This window comes from Coregonus clupeaformis, chromosome 11 (assembly GCF_020615455.1).
Source record: "Coregonus clupeaformis isolate EN_2021a chromosome 11, ASM2061545v1, whole genome shotgun sequence".
Lineage (NCBI taxonomy): Eukaryota > Metazoa > Chordata > Actinopteri > Salmoniformes > Salmonidae > Coregonus > Coregonus clupeaformis.
The window spans coordinates 36,645,587-36,661,954 of record NC_059202.1 but is presented as its reverse complement, the minus strand read 5'-3'; the positions used below and the strand labels follow the sequence as shown (position 1 = coordinate 36,661,954).

Below are 16,368 nucleotides of genomic sequence, written 5' to 3'. Positions count from 1 at the left end.
TTGCTGCTTCAAATAAGCTTGGAATGTAACCGATTAAACACTTCCTTGTTGAGGTGTGCTTGATGGGTCTAGCAAATTACTCTTGCTTACACTATTTCCTATTGCAAATAGAAATATCAGTGATTTTCTTGAAACACAAGCTGCAGAAAATACAATCTAAAATAATATCTAAACTTCGGCTGTCAGATATGACAGTATCAATGATTTAGCACCACAGAAACACACAACCAACATGTATCCATCCCAACATGTCATGTGCTGCCAGGTTGGCAGTGCCAACATATGAAATCTTCTTTCCACCTTTCATATTGAGCTTGACAAACCAAACTTATGCCAACAGCCACTGAGGCTGAGCCATATATATATATATATATATATATATATATATATATATATATATATATATATATATATATATATATATTGTGTGTGTGTAGTAAACTGTTAGCATGCAGATATTTAGGAAATGAAAAGGCATAATCTTATACCAAGGAAAGGATGGGCCATGGTTCAATGCTTGCCCTTTTAGATTTTTGTGTGATAAGCTGATGAACTAAAAGGCTGTTATCAGTGCTGCTGCAGTAGCTAGTCCTAAATGCTATACCTATATGATGATTTTGCTGATGTTAATGTTAGCAGCTCTCTTGCATAGATTTGGATCCAGCAGTGTGGGAATGTTACTCGACGAGGACTGGTCGTCAGCGATGCCTGAGTGAATTCGAAGTCAGTGTTTTTTATCGGACGTGTTCTAGACCAACACTACAGATAGTGTGACTGTCCTATAGAGCAGTGGTTCCCAACCAGGAGTACTAGGACCCCTGGGGGTACTTGGCCTATCCACAGGGGGTACTTGAGAAGACTCATGAGACCATAGGCCTACTGGTAAAATGTACATGGGTACTCCAGGCAGAGCAACATTTAGTTGGTGGTACAGTATCCGAGAAAGGCTGGGAACCACTCCTATAGAGTAACGCACATTTCACTGTACACTGAGTCAGCTTTTTATGCTCCTTGCTGGATGCTGAGCAGCATATTGAAGGACGTGTCGGCCTATCAATGATTGCCTTGCCCCTTTGAACAAGCATGAGGAAGTGGGATTGAAGGGGATTGGCAAAGTAGATTATTTCATTATATATTTTACATGATCAAATTGAAATTAATAGATGTTCCATTTGGTTTCTTTCTATAGTGCACTGTATTCTCCAACATAATTTTGACAAGGCTTATCAGACCTGGTTATTTTTAATCTATTGTCCATCATGTTCTTGATTTGAACCTTCACAAAGATGTGAACCCTTTAAATAACATATAGAGCTCTATAAATATCAATGGAAAGGTATAAATACACATGGAACAATATTAAAAGAGGAATGGCTAATATTACGCAAAGTTGGCCAACCTCTGGCTAAAGAGAGCTCACTTCTTGGACTCACTTCAAGATAAGGCAGACCATCTTTGGAAACAAAATGTTTGTTTTATTTCGGATGAGAATAATAATACATGGACCACGGTTACATATGAGCGTGTCAGTGAGTCGGTTGAAAAGATCTGACTCCTAGTTTAGCTAATCCAACTCAACTGACTCAACTCACCACTGGAAAAATACACTGGACAATGATAACATGACCCTCAGCTCAGCTGAAAATGTGGCACCAAAATGGCAAAAATAAGTAAGATGTAAAAAATACTATAGCTACAGGCACTCGTAACGCAGCTAACAAACACACACAAAAGCCGAGGGTAAGTAAAACACAGCTGTTGAAATGTAGCCACACTGCAAAAACATCTATTGTTCTCTGAAAATTTGGAGCGAAATTGACCACTCAGAGGATGGTGGGAAAGGATTCTGAAAACGTATTGGAATGTAGACGTTGAAATTCCCTGCTTTTTGCCTCAGGTCTAACATGTTGATAGATAGATACCAGTGAGGCTGCTGAGGGGAGGACGGCTCATAATAATGTCTGGAACGGAGCAAATGGAATGGCATCAAACACATGGAAACCATGTGTATGGTGTATTTGATACCATTCCCCCGATTCCGCTCCAGCCATTACCACAAGCCCGTCCTCCCCAACAAAGGTGCCACCAACCTCCTGTGATAGATACACAATGAAAAGTAGGCCTACTTGAACTGTTTTCTTTGGTTTCGTTGACAAATGACAAAACCAAGGCCTGACAGTAGAGTTCAAACAGGAAAACAGGAAACCAAGTACTCTTATAATGAATTTCCTCCCACACAGACTCTGAGGGGAACATATGACCCCCGACCCCCATCCAAATGGCACTCATCCTCAATGTCTGAATGCAGCAACTTCTTGCAGTATTTGCAACACAGTTTGGTAGGATATGCGCTGCCGTTTAAAACAACAGACTATGCTCTATGCACCAATTCCACAGTAGTTAATATCCAGCCAAAAATCTTCGGGACATTGGAAGGGCCTGTCCAGGCTGACCATCATTTAAAAACACAGCTGTTAGTAGCTAGGTCATAACATCAGGTGCCAGAGCTTGGATTATGTCAATGAGTTAAAGAAAAGTAGTTAACGTTATCACAAAGGCAGCTGTAAGCAACATTATTTATTTTAAAGGGGCAGTGGTATTCTGGGTAATGTAGTTAAGTGGGGGTGAACCACACAAACATGAAGCCTTACACAGGGGCATTCATTTCATCAGTCTCAAGCTTCGGTATGAATGACCTTCACGCATGTTATTAAATTCATTACTAGTGTTGTCGAACTAGTCTAGTTGATTTGGTTGCAGGAAAATCACCAAAAATAGCGTGGATCGTTTTTCTTCCAGAAAGAAAAGAGGTGATGGGGATTGTGGGTAGTGTAGTGTAGGATGATATAAGGACCAATGAGGTAATTTTAATCCAACACACACACACCCACACACATTCATGCATGCTCATACACACACGCACACAGTACTTCGATGTCATCAATATCACTGACGTCTCATTGCATGTCACTTCAAAATATCAGTGTTGTGTCTGTCTCAGACATTCCAAAGTCACTTTTATTTTCTTTTTTTTCTGGAAAAGAAAATCCAAGAGAATTCTCTCACATAAATATTCCAAGTGTTGAGAAAATTATTTCCCAGTTTTTATCTAAAATGCACTAGCACAGGACAGAAAAAACAATGAATACCATGCTTCTGTTTCCAGAGGGCATTTTCAAAAAATAAAAACGTCCAATAAATATATCTTTAAAATAAACAATGTATATATATATAGATATATAAAGAGATATATCTGTCCTTCATACAGAAAGTTAAGATTAAAAAATCATGGCGGTGTATAAGAGATGTCATTTCAAAAAAATGCTTGTTGGACAATGCTGGGTGAGTGAACAAACCCCTTCCTCTTTCCTTCTCTCTTTCTCTCCTTCTCTCCTTCTCTCCTTCCTTTTCTATCTCCTCTCTACCTCAGCAATCTCAAAGTATGAGAACGCAGGGATTGCTCACCTTGGCAACAACAAAAAACAAACAAACCAACAAAACCTGAAATAATAGAAAGGAAAGAAGTTAGAAAAATGTAATAAAAGACCTAAAACGTAGATGAAAATGAAGTCGGGAAACAACAGCTGGCTATCATAAGATAAAGAACATTTATGCCTTTTTTTTTTCGGGTGGGGGGGTGAGTTTTTGTTGGTTTTCATGACGTTATGGTTGTTGTTGGTTTGTCATTTCTCCTTGAAAAGTCAAGTTCCGGGAGGAATCACATGATGGTGCAGCACTTGCAAGGCTGCTTCTCCTTGTTGTTGAGCTCAGTAGCGCCCCCTTCTGGCTCTCCCCCTTTCTCCCCCGCAGAGGCCGTCTCCTGGGGGGTCTTGGTGGGGTCAGCGGCGCTGCCGTTGGGCGGGGGCGACTGCTCTTCCTTGGCGCCTCCCTCGGTGACGGTCACGGTGGCTGGAGTGGGCCCCACCATCACATTCTTGCCCTTGCCGTCCTCGATGACCACCAGCTCGGCCTTGACGGTGCCCTCCAGGCCCAGCACCTTGTTGGTCTCCGCCTCGTCCTCCACACTCTGGTAGCCCATGAACACCATAGTGACAGGGTTCTCGGCGCTGGCCTCCACCTCGCCTCCACCTGGCTGGGGACTGGCGCCGCCTGCCTTGGCCTCCATGCCTGTGATCTCCTTCTGGGGTGTCGTCTGCTGCTCGGCGGCCAACTCAGCGTCGGTGGGGAAGACAGGGGCGGTGGAGGTGGCGCCAGCGGTGGTGGCGTCGCTCATCATGGACTCGTCAGCTTTGTGGATGAGCTCGTCCACCTCGTTGGCGCTGAGCTGGTGGACCCCGTTCTCCCCGTTCACCTCGTGTACCACTATGAGAAAGAGAGAGATGGAGAGCGACAGATGTGTCACTAACAGAAGAGACTCATGAGGTGGATGGATACGACTAGGAGAGAAAGTTGAGCTGCAGTCTTCATACAGGAGGAGGTGGATGGATACGACTAGGAGAGAAAGTAGAGCTGCAGTCTCCATACAGGAGGAGGTGGATGGATACGACTAGGAGAGAAAGTAGAGCTGCAGTCTTCATACAGGAGGAGGTGGATGGATACGACTAGGAGAGAAAGTAGAGCTGCAGTCTCCATACAGGAGGAGGTGGATGGATACGACTAGGAGAGAAAGTAGAGCTGTAGTCTTCATACAGGAGGAGGCCAGACTGATCCGTGGAGAACGGACACCAAATTAAAAAATATTCATTTTGGTCCGTGCGCGTGTGGAGTGTGTGACTTAAAATGCCTCCTCTTTTCTAATTGGCTAAACGGATGGTTATGTATCCTTCGGCCCATCAAAAGGTCAACTCATCTGAACTTTTGGTCCGTGAAAATGGATGGAAATTCTATAGACATCTCTGCTAACCATCAACTCCCATTGAGAAAGAATTGGAAATCACAGCTACGGATAAAATCAATGGGCCAGTCTGGCCTCGCCCTTAGCCTTACGCCAACACTAACTTTTGGCTATGCAGCAGAGGGTTCATTCTTCGGACCTTCAGGGCACTATCACAACCTAAGACATGATGGGCTGGTTTCCCAGACCAAGATTAAAGCCTACCCCTGAACTAAAAGTATACTCAATAGAGAATCTCCATTGAGAGTGCTTTTTAGTCTAGGAATAGGCTTAATCTGGGTCTGGGAAACCGGCTCTAGAGGTCCAAACCTGACACTGCACTCCCAAAGAAGTGAGAGGACCAGTGGGGATGTGTTGGTTGTGGCGGGTGGGGTGTAGGGAAGGATCATGCCCAATACCAGCAGGTGAACTAAAACAGCTACAGGGAGACCAACAGGACCATTTCAAATGGGTTTTCAATGTATTGACAGTTTTTTGTACCAATACATAATAGCCCAAGTTCACATTCACAAATGTAACTATTGAATTAGAGTTATTGGCTGAAAAGCAGGTCTATAAGTAGGGATGGACTTATTGGTCACCCTGCAACACTGTGTCATGCTATGCTTAACTACAGATGTAGGATCTTAATATGAGCCAGTTTGCTACAGCAGGAAAATAATCCTGCATCAACAGGAAATGTTCATTATTATGTTGATTATAATGAATAGACATTTTTGTAGGGGTAAATACATTTTTCGTAAGGAAAAATCAAGTCTGAAATTTTAAAGTGGAAATTAAAAACTTCAGAAGCCTCAAATACACTACAAGTTAAACATTTCCTGCATTGCTGGAAAGATCTCCTGCAACAGGGTGATGAAATTAACATCCTACATCTGTATGTAGTCCTTTTGCTATATGAGAAGTAAAATCACGTTAATAATATCTACAGTCAATGAGTGGATTCATGCCAATCATTATATGAGACAGAGTATATGGGAAGCTTTTATAGCCAAGTGGAAATACATTATGAAGTTTATTGAACCACAAGATGTAGCCTATGTCTTTAACTGGCTACGATCAAACAAGCAATGTCTGTAATAACTAGAATTTTAGGTATACTTATCTCAGATTATATCTTAATCTTGTGATATTATTGTTATAAATTTGTTCTTGTACATAAAACAGTATTCTATCATAGCTGTTAACACTTCTCGTAAAGGCATTCACTTTGCATGTCTTAGCTGAGTGTCTCCTTTTGCTGTTGGAATCATGTTGGGAAATCACCTTTCTGGTAATCCTCATACACCTTGACCCCTTGCCCAGAGAGGTTAATGGGCAGTAGGGTGTTGGTGGACAACACCTTAGTCTCGCCCGTGACATTGTCCCTCTCAACGGTGATCTCTACTGAGTACATCGCTGGGTGCATGGGGTGTCAACGAGAGGAGACGTTAGGGCCCTGCAGAGGTGTCCTCTCTCACTCTCCCTCTCACACACACTCACAGTCATCCCAAACATCTATATGTTACAAACTACATAGCCAATCTCTCTCTCTCTCTCTCTTTCTGTCATTTGTACCACACTGCCACATCATCTCTCTACCACTATTTATAAACAGGACTAGACACTCAGCAGTTCCACTAATAACCATTCACTATTCAATCACTTTTTTGTATTTTTTAAAGACAACCACTATACACAACAATGCTACAATGTTCCACTAAAAGCCATACTAAATCAGTCTACACTAGCCACCAATCAGTATGCCCATGTAACACCAACACACATGAAGTAAACATAACTACAATTCATGATATTCCTTTGACTGGGGTAGCTCCTGGATGGAAAAGGTAAGCCATATGTTTGCCGAATTACATGCACACCAGGTTGTAAGGAAAGCATGTACAAAATGCATGTCATTTGGATAATTATGCTATTACGCAACAGCTGAGACTGTGAAACTACTTTGCTTTTTGAAAGCAACACTATAATTTGTTGTAATGTGCACACTGTGTGTGAATCTAACGCTGCCATGACGACAGATAGAGAAGTTATACTTTTTAGCGGAGCTGCGTTGCCTTGGCAACATCGCATCATCTGATAATAACTACATATAGGGTATCTCCACACAACATAAATACTGTGAGAACTGAATACTCAGTATACCATCTCTTTACAAGCACTACTCTACTTTTTTTAACTCCTTTAGCCACAAATCACATTGAATGTCCACAAGAATGAATAAGAACAGACCAACACGCAGGCAGAGAGACAAACTCACACAAACTCATACACACACACACCCAAACAGATAGACAAACACAGAGAGACAGACAGTTGATCACTGTGAAGATTAGGACAGAAGACAAATGTTAGGGGAAAATACAGTACAGAAACACGACTGAGAGTGACAATAAATAGAGGACATGAAATACAGTATACCAAATCACTTCAGAGAATGCAACATGTTGTATGGCATTCTAATTGATTTTGTCTTCTCCTAAAGGTGTCGTGAGTACTTAGCTATGATGAAATACCCGAGTGGTCTGTCATTAAAATAGTTCCTCCCACGTGACTATGTGCTGGGAATACTGTTTAACCTTCCCACCCACACATTCACATTCACATAGTGTGCCGATGTACACTCAGGCACTACAGTACAGTCAGGCACTACAGTACATTCAGGCACTACAGTACATTCAGGCACTACAGTACATTCAGGCACTACAGTACATTCAAGCACTACAGTACATCCTTTTCACAGCATGGAACTGGTAGATGTATCATGTATCATGGGGTGGCAGGTAGCCCACCCATAACAGTCCCCTTGTATTGATCCCCCATAACAATCCCTCTATATTAATCCCCCATAACAGTCCCTCTATATTGATCACCCATAACATTCCCCTTGTATTGATCCCCCATAACAGTCCCCTTATATTGTATTGTTCCATATCAACGTATCTAGCTTCTAGATATCTAATGTATATCTATTATTTGTTTATAATAATACTAATTTGGGGGGTGTTTATATGTCTTGTTACACAGTTGTGGATGGACACTTGTACATGTGTGTAATGGAAATGTGTTTCATGCATATCCCAACTCCCCCTGAGACCCTGCAGGGAGTGGGGTATGTACTGGGTATAGTGATCATACTATGTTCCTTTCTTAGTTGATAGTTATTTAGCTGTTATATGATGGCCGTATTACACCATCAATGTTACCAAAACAAACTAATCCAGGAAAGCGTGGCAATTTGCATTTCATCCCAGCAGGTCTTGATTAAACCGAACAATAAGTAGCCCCATTCCACCCCCCTGCTCAGAAAGGGCTCTCTAGATGGGAGATGTATGGGGACCTGGGCTCAATAAGTAAAATAACTCATTAGTCACTGCCTCACTGTGGAGTACAGCCTTTCAGTGGAATCCCTCTCTCCTTTCAGGGCTACTGTGAGGCTGATGAAAGCGAATGTTTGATTAAAGGGGACAGAGGCCCACATGTAAGGAGAAGGAGGAAGGAGGAGGAGGAAGGAGGGCCAAGGGCCCCGTTATGACACTGCTGAAAAGCCCCCTGGATAGGAGGTGAAGCTGTCCCCAGCCATCTGTAACTGTTTGTGATTTCAATATCCTGAGCTATACTGAGGTGTTGTGTATGACAGTGGGGTAAATTGTCAAGCGTTTCGGTATCATGTTGCTGTCATTCAATGAAAATGTCATCGAAATGAAGATTCGATGATGTGTTACATTAGATGTGATACTGCTGACAGCACTCTTGAGGAGCTACTGCCCAGCCATTCAAACTGCTTGTGTTTATAATAATGAGTTCCACGTCGGAGTTACATATTGACGTAGCAGGTAGCCTAGTGGTTAAGAGCGTTGGACCAGTAACTGAAAGGGCGCTGGTTCAAATCCCCGAGCTGACTAGGTGAAAAATCTGTCGATGTCCCCTTGAGCAAGGCACTTAACCCTAATTGCTCATATAAGTTGCTCTGGATAAGCGTGTCTGCTAAATGACTAAAAATGTGCAAAATTATAGATTGTTTAATTACTAGATGGCAATGCCATTTTGTGCAACAAAATTCAGATTTAGGTTATGGGTTAATATGAGATTCTCTAACACTGTAATATCTATCAATGTCAATAATTATTTGGTAATGACAGTTTTTTTATTAGAAAAATCATAAATGTAACTAAATTATACAAAGCTGACATCAGATGTTGTACTCAGATCTATGTTAAGAGGCATCTATGTTTAAGACTTGAAAAAAGAAAAAAGAGAGTGAAAAAGCAGAATTTCTCTAAGATGTCTCTCTACAGTGTCTCAGTATGTGAGCTACAGGGTACCGAGACTCACCTGTTCTCATTATATCTGAGGCACCTCCGGACATGTCCAGACGAGGGCTGTTGTGCACTTTGAGCACTTCCTTGACCTCTATAAGCAGTCAAGGAAGTTGGGTGAGAAAGAGAGAGGGAGAGAGAAAGAGCAAAAGAGAGAGGAGAGAGAGAAAGAGCGAAAGAGTGAGGAGAGAGAGAAAGAGACAAACACAGAGGAGGTGCCCAGGTTTGGGACAAAGACAGATAAAGATAGAAGACTCCAATAGAATCTTATTGAGATGTCTTCCATTTCGGACAAAAATGGGCTCTATTGCATGTCTGATTGCACAGATACAATTTATATGATTAATATAATCAGTCAATAACGTATCAATTGACTATGAATCAATTAATATATTCCTGAATGAAACAAGGAATATATTCCTCTCATTTTGTTTTACATTGAAAGGAATAACATCACTTTAATATGCTTAGCATGACATTATAATCTAGAGTGAATCTAGGGGCAAAACATTTCTCTAAGATGTCTCTCTACAGTGTGTCTCAGTATGTGAGCTACAGGGTACCGAGACTCACCTGTTTTCATTATACCTGAGGCACCTCCGGACATGTCCAGACGAGGGTTGTTGTTTACTTTGAGCACTTCCTCTATAAGTGGTCACCGAACAAGGAAGTGGGGTGAGAATGAGAGAGGGAGGGAGAGAAAGAGAGACAAACACAAAAGACTTGTGAAAGAGGAGAGGAATGAGGAAGAAGATGTGTTACCTTGCACAGTGCCTGCCGGAGCCGCCTGAGAGAGAAAGAGAGAGAGAGAAAGAGAGAGAGAGAGAGAGAGAGAGAGAGAGAGAGAAAAAAAAAAAAAGTATTTTAATCCATTCATCGTAGAGCATCAAACTCAGAAAATCCAGTGTCAAACCCAGAAAAGACATGATCAAACCCAGAAAACGAATGATCAAACCCAGAAAACACATGATCAAACCCAGAAAACACATTGTATGGTGTATAGAATGAGAGAGGGTGACCCTTGCGTCGGTGACTTGCTGGTGCCAAGGCACAGCATGATGATTCAATCACAATTTATGGCACTGTCCGGATGGATGGCCATATGTTTACACATCATAGGAATGAAGCACACCTACGCCCGCTGCTTTCTCCAGGCAGGAACGTTCCCCAAGGGTTACTGGCGCCCTCATAGGAGTGAAGGCTGATGAAACTTGAGTTGACATAAATAAATGTAACTGTATGAATTGAATCAGGGGCGCAACTTTGGTATTAGAAGTGGTGGGGGGACGGGGGGGACGGGGACGACATAATATGAAAGTGAAAGTTGCGCCCCTGAATTTAATTTTCACGTTTGGATTATTTCAATAGCTCATAAAGAGCTGAACATTTTTACATGACACACTGTATTGTACGTGTTATGGATTTCTCTTTTCAGAGTTGCTGTTCTAAACTGTTTCGCCGGACGGCAGTCAGTTCAAAGCTGGAGCGGCACATTTATTTAGATTAAGTTGTGTTGATTAGATTAGGTCATGTTTGTGAAGTTGTATCCCTTTAGTTTCTATTGTTTCTGGCCAGTAGAGTGATGCTAATTATATAAGTCTCCTGAGTGGCGCAGTGGTCTAAGGCACTGCATCGCAGTGCTAGCTGTGCCACTAGAGATCCTGGTTCAAATCCAGACTCTGTCGTAGCCGGCCGCGACCGGGAGAACCATGGGGCGGCGCACAATTAGCCAGCGTTGTCCAGGGTAGGGGAGGGCATGGCCGGCAGGGATGTAGCTCAGTTGGTAGAGCATGGCGTTTGCAACGCCAGGGTTGTGGGTTTGATTCCCACAGGGGGTCAGTATGAAAATGTATGCACTCACTTAACTGTAAGTCGCTCTCGATAAGAGTGTCTGCTAAAAGGTAAAATATGCTTGGGGTTATGGAAATCGGATTCCGCCCTAGGTAGGGTGTCGTTGTAATCTCCTGGCTATACTTTGTAACGCCATAGTTGCAGTATATGCTATGTTACAGACTGATATATTTTTTACCTTATATTGAAGACTTATGGTATGCACTCTTTTGATAATTGTATTCTTATTGCATTACTTTTAAATTGGATGCATACAGTAGTAATATTCATACTTTAGGGTAATGATTGATGTAAAGATCTAATGGTAAAGTTAATTGCACTACACATCGTATGCTTTCACCTTTCCTCCTCTACTCTAAACTTGACTCAATTAATTTAATTCTAGAGCTCTGTTCACTAGAATCAGCTCAAAGTATCTAGATATTGTTAATTACATAACGGCTCTTTCTAGACACATGTACATTATAGTTATCTAATGGCTCTTTCTAGACACATGTACATTATAGTTATCTAATGGCTCTTTCTAGACACATGTACATTATAGTTATCTAATGGCTCTTTCTAGACACATGTACATTATAGTTATCTAACGGCTCTTTCTAGACACATGTACATGATAGTTTTCTGAGCCAGGCGATGCACAGGCTTGCTACCTTGCTAAAAGCACTTTCAGTGTAAACTTAAATGACTAAAACCAGATTTACTTTAATTTACTTTAAAACTGCAACATTTCCTCTCAGCTTCATGGCAGAATATGTAGAATATCAAGAAATGTGCTTTAAAACTGCAACATTTTCTCTCAGCTGCATGGCAAAATGTGTAGAATTGCAGGAAATTAGCTTTAAAATTGGCAACTTTTCTCTCAGCTCCATGGAGAAATTCGTAGAATGGCAGGAAATTGCCTTAAAAATGCAAACAATTGTCTACACCGCCAAGATGGGGGCCTCTAAAATGTTATCTGAAATTCAGCTGCGCTGACCGGACGACCGCACATCCTGCCACGCCCCTTGCCACGCCCACCACCTAAACCCCTTTTTTATCCAGAAAAAAACCTGGAATATAGAGTCAGATAAAAAATATTATCAGGTTAGAATTTCTCCTACACTTATCTGTCTTCCTCAGAAAGTTGGAGTGGATTTTCAGTCCATTCTACACTGTAAGGTAAATGGCATGCTTTCCATTTTTAGAAAGAGCTTTGTATTACTGCAGCAAACTTCACCACACAAGTATAGAAGGTGGGTCTATTTCTGCAATATGAATCATCAGGAGCCACACAGTCGAATAGCATCCGTTTAAAAAAATACTATAAGATTGAGTGAAACGGTTCTACTGACAACCCACAGCTATGAGGTATTGGATTTGCTTCTTGAAGAGACACTCTTATTCAAAACCATAGCTACATAATTAATTAACATTGTGTCACATATTTAACATATTTCTTTGAAAACCTAGTTTGAGGGAAGGAACATATTTTCCATTGAGGTACACCATAAAAAACATGGCCGACAAGGAAGCAAGAAAAACGATTGAGGTAGAAAGAGATGCCAAATTAAATAAGCACTTTCCCTTTGAGGAAAGCGGTGCCAGGATGGATGGTTTGAGGAAGTGGATATTGACTCGTGAAGGAAAGAGCCAATGAGTTCAAGAGGGAGACAGAAGACACAGAGCATCTTTTCTAGCCATTGCTATGAAACCCCCATGCTAAAAGCTACCCAGTGTGTGCTGTCAATATGGACTTACCCTTTGGGCAAGAGCCCCCCTCCTGTCAACAACTGTTCCCCACACACTGCTTGTCAGACCCAGTGTCTGACTCTCCAGGCCCATCCGGACTGTCACTAATGATATTACTGATGGCATAATATCAAGATGGCATTTGCTCAAGTGGACATGTCACTGTCAGTCTATCACAAGGCCAGTTACGGTACACACCGTTTTTTTTTGCTTTCATTTATGGCCCAAGGCTTGCTCTGGCAGTCCGGCCCCCTAAACGTCCCCCGTTCCTCGATTCCCACTCTCCTACTTCAAACATGCCCCCCAACACACTCACACACACACACACACACACCCTAGGCAAATACTCTTGTCTCCAATAGTGTGTGTCCCTGGTGAACCTGATGTGTCCAGCTGACTCGGGGTGGGGTGGGGGGGGACTCACTTTGTTGTCGGCTGTCTTGGCTTCCTCCTCCTTGGCTGCATCTGTCAGACTCTCTTTGGTGGAGGTCGCCGAGACGCCTGTCCCCAGCTCCTCCAGTTCCTGCTCCAGTCTGCAGAAAAGGGAGAAACGTGATCATTGACACACAGCCATGGTCAGTGACACTCACAAACAGTTTGAGAATGTGTTCCACACCATCTGTAGTATTCAAAAACAGTTTGAGATTTCTGTCTAGTCTATCTAAAATGTTTGTTTTTTGAGCAACTATGCACACAATGAAGGCTTTATAGTGTCAGAACATCTGAATGATTCAGAGGAGAACTGGGTGAAAGTGTTGTGGTCAGATGAGACCAAAATGGAGCTCTTTGGCATCAACTCAACTCGCTGTGTTTGGAGGAGGAGGAATGCTGCCTATGACTCCAAGAACACCATCCCCACCGTCAAACATGGAGGTGGAAACATTATGCTTTGGGTGTGTTTTTCTGCTAAGTGGACAGGACAACTTCACCGCATCAAAGGGACGATGGACAGGGCCATGTACCATCAAATCTTGGGTGAGAACCTCCTTCCCTCAGCCAGGGCATTGAAAATGGGTCGTGGATGGGTATTCCAGCATGACAATGACCCAAAACACACGGCCAAGGCAACAAAGGAGTGGCTCAAGAAGAAGCACATTAAGGTCCTGGAGTGGCCTAGCCAGTCTCCAGACCTTAATCCCATAGAAAATCTGTGGGAGCTGAAGGTTTGAGTTGCCAAACGTCAGCCTCGAAACCTTAATGACTTGGAGAAGATCTGCAAAGAGGAGTGGGACAAAATCCCTCCTGAGATGTGTGCAAACCTGGTGGCCAACTACAAGAAACGTCTGACCTCTGTGATTGCCAACAAGGGTTTTGCCACCAAGTACTAAGTTATGTTTTGTAGAGGGGTCAAATACTTATTTCCCTCATTAAAATGCTAATCAATTCATAACATTTTTGACATGCGTTTTTCTGGATGTTTTTGTTGTTATTCTGTCTCTCACTGTTCAAATAAACCTACCATTAAAATTATAGACTGATCATTTCTTTGGCAGTGGACAAACGTACAAAATCAGCAGGGGATCAAATACTTTTTTCCCTCACTGTATACACCCAGCTACAGAGCTCATCCACTGGGAAGGTGATACACTGATATTTTTCATCTAAAATGAATTGCTCAGAGCCAAAGAGAAACCCGTGAACTATCCCTTTAAATGTCCTCATATTGTTAAATACCAAAAAAATACTCACTGGGGCTTTCCTGGCTATGGCCTATCTAACAGAATTAAGCTCTTATTTGGGATAGGGACAATAGCTTCTCCTTAGCATTATCCCATTCTGTATTCTCCCTAGCTCCGGCCTTGACAGCGGCCATTGTTAGCTGGCGTTGCTCATTGGGAGTTGTGACAGTTTAGTGCCTGTGTTGCCCCAGTCTGAGCCCCAATACAGCCAGCCAGCGCCAGCGTTCTGCCAGGGCTGGGCTGCAGCAGCCAGGAGGAATTTAATCAGCGAAATGGACTGCCAGAGAAGAAGATTGATGACACTGTTTTGCTATGAGTGAGAAAGAAAATGGTTGGATGGAGGAGGGAGGGGGTGGGGGCTCATGGCTACTGGGTCTCCTTTATGTACTGGAGAGATTGATGAGTGCTGTTCCAGACGTTGTCTGCGTTCGTCTCTCCACCAGTGAGCACCCCCATTACTGCCTCTGCCATTCCCCCCACCCCCCACCCACTCTCTTAAGTCTGGCTAGTTTTGTCTAACTGGTATTGAGTGCTTTGCAGCATCTGATAGGCCTATACTCCTTTCCAGCTAAGAGTTCAACTTATGTCTTATTAAAATGTTTCAAAGAAACGTTGCATAAGGGTCTCAACCATAGCAAATGTGCTGCGCCACATTGCCAGAGAGCCGGCATGGCAAAATGAAATAGAGAGAACAGGAGATCAAGCTTTGACCATGTTAAGAGCAGGTTTTGCCTGGTTAAAGACTGGTGAACTAAAGATATATAATTAATCCAGAAACATATAAAGGTAGTAGGTACACCAGTGTTCCTGGGTTGTAGACGTACCTAATGATGTTCTCCTCCATCCCCTTGAGCTTGACTTCATCCTCCTCCAGCTGTTTCTTGGCCTCGTCCTGCTCCGACCCAGCAGCTCCATCCAGCAACCATTTTTCCCTCAGGGACTTTTGCTGGACAGGACAGAAGAACATAGGAACATCAATCACAGAGTAATGTCTGATATAAAATCACTTTTTGCTGAAGTTGATGTTTCATGGTAAAATGTGTGAAAGAGATAGCACATTGTAAACTGTAAGTCAGGAGTGTCAAACAATGTTGGCCCCATCAGCAAAATTACATTGACAAGTGCACCTTTGCCATTTCTAGAGGACAGAGACCTTGGAAAATAACACTATGAGACACTATTGTCCCCCCCAGATGTTTTTTAAAGATATTCTGATCTCTGGTTCATGGACTATAATGTGTAGGTGTATTAGCTTTGACATTAGCAACTGTTTCTTGTTCAGCTTATAATGCTTAATTTTAGGACTGTTTTGTGGACTGTTATCAGTCTATACACTCTCAGAAAAAAAGGGTACGGTTAGGGTACAGTATTGTTTCCCTACAAAAATATAAAAACACACATAATGAACAGTTGAAGTCGGAAGTTTACATACACTTAGGTTGGAGTCATTAAAACCCATTTTTCAACCACTCTACAAATGTCTTGTTAACAAACTATAGTTTTGGCAAGTCGGTTAGGACATCTACTTTGTGCATGACACAAGTAATATTTCCAACAATTGTTTACAGACAGATTATTTAACTTATAATTCACTGTATCATAATTCCAGTGGGTCAGAAGTTTACATACACTAAGTTGACTGTGCCTTTAAACAACTTGGAAAATTCCAGAAAATGATGTCATGGCTTTAGAAGCTTCTGATAGGCTAATTGACATCATTTGAGTCAATTGGAGGTGTACCTGTGGATGTATTTTAAGGCCTACCTTCAAACTCAGTGCCTCTTTGCTTGACACCATGGGAAAATCAAAAGAAATCAGCCAAGAACTTTTAAAAAATGATTGTAGACCTCCACAAGTCTGGTTCATCCTTGGGAGCAATTTTCAAACACCTGAAGGTACCACGTTCATCTGTACAAACAATAGTATGCAAGTA

At 42.2% G+C, this 16,368-nt stretch overlaps 1 protein-coding gene across 3 annotated transcripts in view; it reads right to left on the bottom strand.

Annotated features, from left to right (window-relative positions):
• Positions 1-2,318: 2,318 nt before the first annotated feature.
• The window catches only part of LOC121576486 (paralemmin-1), a 67,751-nt gene continuing 53,701 nt past the window's right edge, over positions 2,319-16,368 (bottom strand). Inside the window, exons 4-8 of one of the 3 annotated variants that reach the window (XM_041889656.2) lie at positions 15,260-15,381; positions 13,181-13,289; positions 9,937-9,961; positions 9,748-9,819; positions 2,319-4,323 (exon numbers count right to left, since the gene is read on the bottom strand). In XM_041889656.2, the coding sequence (XP_041745590.1) occupies positions 3,719-4,323; positions 9,748-9,819; positions 9,937-9,961; positions 13,181-13,289; positions 15,260-15,381 (933 nt within the window). In that variant the 3' untranslated portion in view covers positions 2,319-3,718. Of the gene's footprint in view, positions 4,324-6,121; positions 6,254-9,747; positions 9,820-9,936; positions 9,962-13,180; positions 13,290-15,259; positions 15,382-16,368 lie in introns of all 3 variants that reach the window. The other 2 variants (XM_041889655.2, XM_041889657.2) reach the window with 2 other exon arrangements.